At 44.9% G+C, this 5,137-nt stretch overlaps 1 protein-coding gene across 1 annotated transcript; it reads left to right on the top strand.

Moving 5' to 3' along the window:
• Window positions 1-368: 368 nt before the first annotated feature.
• LOC142920195 (uncharacterized) lies at window positions 369-3,982 on the top strand. The gene is made up of 2 exons (XM_076062668.1): window positions 369-438; window positions 1,194-3,982. The coding sequence occupies exons 1-2, from the start codon at window positions 411-413 to the stop codon at window positions 2,219-2,221; spliced, it is 1,056 nt and encodes a 351-aa protein (XP_075918783.1). The 5' UTR covers window positions 369-410; the 3' UTR covers window positions 2,222-3,982.
• Window positions 3,983-5,137: the final 1,155 nt, after the last annotated feature.

The following is a 5,137-nucleotide window of genomic DNA, read 5'->3' as shown; positions in this document are numbered from 1 at the left end:
ATTGAACGTTGATTTATGCATTTCTGCCTAACACAAATAGTATTGTTTTCAACACCCTTTGCTATGTCAGCTGAATTTACCTCTCATAAATATTCCTTTTGTAGCCAGACAGCCGAAATTGTGTGCTCGTAGTTTTGGGTGAACATTCATTTTGAAGATACGAGGGCTTCTCGGCATGTTTATGACCATTTGCCCTCTCATTGTGTGCCATATCAGCCCTGTGATGAATTTGGGAAACGTTTTTACTACATCCTGAATATATGAATAAGTATAGTATAGACGTGTAAGTCACATGTGACTATATATGCATTCCTCTGTGCCTCGATACTGTCGTGTAGATGGTGTGGATATTATTTTTTTCTGTCTGCAGCTGACGCTTCCTCTGACGCTTCCTCCGCAATATTGGTCTGATGGAGCAAATGCAGTCAGCGCAGCTCGGTATGACATGCAGCAAACTGGAAATTTGCCATGTGGGTACTTTCCAGACTGTACACCGTACAAACATTATACAAATACACTTTTAGTTTTTTTTTTAGAGGGGGGAGGAGAGCTCAATAATGTATAGATTTTTTTGCACGGCAAGTGAGCTGTGACGTCAAATCTGTCACGTGATCCTCGCATGTGGAAGAGTAACGCATTGTAGTGTAGCGGTTAGCGTTGTGTGTGTGTTTGTGTCTGTGTGTCTGTGTGTGTGTGTGTATGTGTGTCTGTGTGTGTGTATCTGTGTGTGTCTGTGTGTCTCTGTGTATCTGTGTGTGTGTGTCTGTGTGTGTGTCTGTGTTTGTGTGTGTCTGTATCTGTGTGTCTGTATCTGTGTGTGTGTATGTGTGTCTGTGTGTGTCTGTGTGTGTATCTGTGTGTGTGTGTGTGGAAAAGTAACTCATTGTAGTGTAGCGGTTAGCGCTACGCTGCGCAACGAACCCGGCGACCCGAGTTCGATTCCCGCTCACGGCCACCACCGGTAATGATTATTTGAACCGCTTCTGCTGTGGTGGTGTGAACATCGCCACTGGGGAGACAAAGGCGGCCGGACGTGGTGGATCCAAGTCCCGGGCGAAGCCGGGTAGTACAGCTAGTCATGAATACATGAATGAATATAGACGTGTAAGTCACGTGTGACTGTATATATTCATTCCTCCATGGCTCGATACTGACGTGTAGATGGTGTGGATATACTTATTTTCTGTCTGCAGCTGACCCTGGTCTGATGGAGCAAATGCACTCAGCACAGCAGCTCGGTACGACAAGTCAACAATGCGACCAGCGTGCATACGACACGGATCGGACTGGAAATTTGACACAGCACCAGAGAACTCGCACAGGAGAGAAACCCTTCAAGTGCACTGTGTGTGACAAGGCATTTTCAGATTCATCGGCTCTTAAAAAACACCAGAGAACACACACGGGAGAGAAACCCTTCAAGTGCAGTGTATGTGGGAGGACATTTTCAGATTCATCGACTCTTAAAAAACACCAGAGAACACACACGGGAGAGAAACCCTTCAGGTGCAGTGTGTGTGGGAAGACATTTTCACAGTCATCTGCTCTTAAAACACACCAGAGAACACACACGGGAGAGAAACCCTTCAGGTGCAGTGTGTGTGTGAAGGCATTTTCACGGTCATCTGCTCTTAAAACACACCAGAGAACACACACGGGAGAGAAACCCTTCTTGTGCAGTGTGTGTGGGAGGACATTTTCAGATTCATCTACTCTTAAAAAACACCAGAGAACACACACGGGAGAGAAACCCTTCTTGTGCAGTGTGTGTGGGAAGACATTTTCTGATTCATCTGCTCTTAAAAAACACCAGAGAACACACACGGGAGAGAAAACCTTCAGGTGCAGTGTGTGTGGGAAGGCATTTTCAGATTCATCTACTCTTAAAAAACACCAGAGAACACACACGGGAGAGAAACCCTTCAAGTGCAGTGTTTGTGGGAAGACATTTTCACGGTCATCTGTTCTTAAAACACACCAGAGAACACACACGGGAGAGAAACCCTTCTTGTGCAGTGTGTGTGGGAAGACATTTTCTGATTCATCTGCTCTTAAAAAACACCAGAGAACACACACGGGAGAGAAACCCTTCAGGTGCAGTGTGTGTGGGAAGACATTTTCAGATTCATTTACTCTTAAAAAACACCAGAGAACACACGGGAGAGAAACCCTTCAAGTGCAGTGTTTGTGGGAAGACATTTTCACGGTCATCTGCTCTTAAAAAACACCAGAGAACACACGGGAGAGAACCCCTTCAAGTGCAGTGTGTGCGGGAAAGCATTTGCACATTAATCAAATCTTCAAGTACACCAGAGAACACAGACAGGAGAGAAACCGTTGAGGTACACTCTGTGTGGGATAATGTTTGCACAGTCATCACATCTTAAAGTACACCAGAGAACACACGGGAGAGAAACCCTTCAGGTGCACTCTGCGGGAAGGCGTTTGCACATTCATAAAATCTTCAAGTACACCAGAGAACACGGAAGCATCAGAAGATCTGCAAGGAGTGGAATCTGAAATCAGCTTGTGAAAGTCAAAGTGCCACAATAAGCCCATCACTCATGAAACAAGAACCGGACGAAAATACCAGCTTGGACACTTTTAAAGGTTTCGAGGTGAAATATGAAGAGGTAATGGTGAAGAGGGAAGAAGTGATGGTGAAGAGGGAAGAAGTGAAGGTGAAATGTGAAGATGAAGATTCAACTCCAAAATGGGACCTTCACATCGATGGAGGCAACGTGAAGCAGGAGGAGAATTCTGACTGTGAGGCAGAGCGAGGCAACTCCCAGCAGTTTGTGGAAGTGGAGGTGTGGGTGGACTTCCTCCGAGACAATCAAAAGTCAAGTGGAGACCCGGTAGATGTGTAAGCCAGAGACGATGTCGCTACAATAGATGCACCTTTGTCACAGGCCTTTAATGACAATGTGAAGTTGAACACTTTGTGGACCCGTGGGTTGGGTAGACTCTAACCAGGAGCAAGAGCCAATAAGCTCCCAAGCATTCACTATGTTCTAATAATTGCTTTTACACGGTGCTTGCTTAATCGCCTCAGCAACTCGGAGTTTTGTGTCGTACCTCGTCTGAAACACTCGAAGAGCATCCCCAAGTAGCAGCTGCCCCTGTGTGGCACAAGGTGGTGGCCCTGCACCGGCCTGCATGTGGACAAGAGCCTGTCAGTAGGGGGCGATGATTGATGCGTAATCTCAGTTGTGTAGTTTGTAGGTAATGTTTAGAATCTGCTACATTTTCACTCAGACGCCAGCATGCAATGGCCTACTCGTTTTGAATGACACAATAGTATGTTTTACATACACGGTGAAGCAGACTGTGCAACTTTTTTAAAAAGCTTCTTGTTAATACGATGTAACGTGATGCAGTATATTTCACTGCAGTAATCCAATTTTGTTAATATGCCTGTCAATAATTTAGAATGTATACTTGTCTGGTTTTGTGCATACTTGTAACATTTGATCTATAAGGGTCAAACATTGAATAAGTGATGTTAGGACAAAGTGTGCGTGTTTGAAAGTAACCTGTACAGAGAACTCAGGTGAGACCCGTTGTTCTTGTGATACAGGTCAAAGGGTACTTTTGTGTTCCACGAAACATCTGGAGCAACTCATCGTCTTTGAAATTGGGAGCACGCTCGGATCATTCATCAGTTACAAGGCATACCACTTAAAAGTTACACGTATAGGAGGAGGTACATTCTCTACAACACGAATTGTAGTTTTGTCTTACGTGTTGACGTAGATTTTGTCTAACTGGGACTAGAAATGCTCCTTGCTGATTGACGTCTGGATGTTCGTAACCATTGGTTGAAGCAAACCCCACTGCTGTTGTTGAGACGCTGTGCACCAATAAGGGTCCAACACGTTGACGGCCTTCAGGCCAGGAAAGTCACAACATTTGCACACGAAGGACGCATTCACGCAAGTACCCCATGCTCCGTTTTGAAGTTTTAAAATGAAACATCTTTGAATTGTGTTGTGTTTTGAATTAGATGATGTTATTTCCTCATTAAAAGCTTGTTTCAATTTACATCTGGAAGACTTCATTGAAAAGGACATTTCGTGTGAATTTTCTCTCAACGTTAAGTAGACGGCCTTGCCGGGGGTTCGGTTCGATGGGGACTTTCACCTGTTTGGGATGCGGGATCGAGATAAGGCGACACGGAGCTGGCCGTGCGAGAAGACGGCCGTCTGCAGATTGATTCCAACGTAATCGAACGTCTGTCCCTGCGCCTCCGTCATCCATGCAGGGGGTGCGTAGGTTTGCAGCGCCCCCTGCATGAAAACAATGGAAAGTGCAGCGCTCATCACAGATAGATAAAGTTGTGCGCTTATATTTAAAATGTTATTCTTTTATAAGGTGATGTTGAAATCAAAAAGTGTTTGGCCAGTTGATGATTTCAATCAGATTGATTCATTTATTATGAACCACATATCTGAGCTTTTGTGGTCCTGTTGAGCTAAAGTTGGTAAGAGTCCGTGACTATAACTTCGCTCAATATTGTAAATGTGTTTCTATTATTTAGTTATTGTTTAATACAAACTGCTTCAGATAATGGGTTTCAAGATGTACTTGAATGGCACGTTCGTTGTTCCGGTGTTTAATGGCTTGGACGTCATAGCAAATGGCTTCCATCGATGTGGAAGTCAACGGTGGATGATGATTTGACATTTCGGTGTTGATTTGGAGTAGATTGTTTAACTGTTGCATACCGGGTGGTGAAATGCTTTGCCGAGTACCTGAACTGTTTGACCAAGTGAATTCATGAAGAGTTCGATATGAGTTTGAGTGTTAATATTCTTGCGGAACAACAAAGGTCGGATATTTTAAAGATTCCTGATCGTACGTTTATTGCGACAATGTTCAAGGGGAACACGTGTGGAGGAGAGTTCCGGGTGAAGTCTCCCCTTACCTGGCAACCATGGTGGCTGTCCGCTGATCACTCTCGCTTCGTCACAGCTACGAGCTGTAGGGACGGGATTCTCCACCCTGGCGCTGTTTTAATTCACAGCACCAAGAGTGGAGAGCCTCATCCCTGCAGTTCCCTCCTGTTGTGCCGCAGCATTTACCGCGTAACGAGGCAACGTTTTCATGAGCAGTGCGTTCCACTACACACCCACAC

Source organism: Petromyzon marinus, unplaced genomic scaffold (genome assembly GCF_048934315.1).
Source record: "Petromyzon marinus isolate PM22_M1 ecotype Great Lakes invasive population unplaced genomic scaffold, UKy_Petmar_22M1.pri1.0 PM_G_Scaffold_7, whole genome shotgun sequence".
Lineage (NCBI taxonomy): Eukaryota > Metazoa > Chordata > Hyperoartia > Petromyzontiformes > Petromyzontidae > Petromyzon > Petromyzon marinus.
The sequence above is the reverse complement of the archived record's forward strand: the minus strand, read 5'-3'. Positions and strand labels throughout refer to the sequence as shown.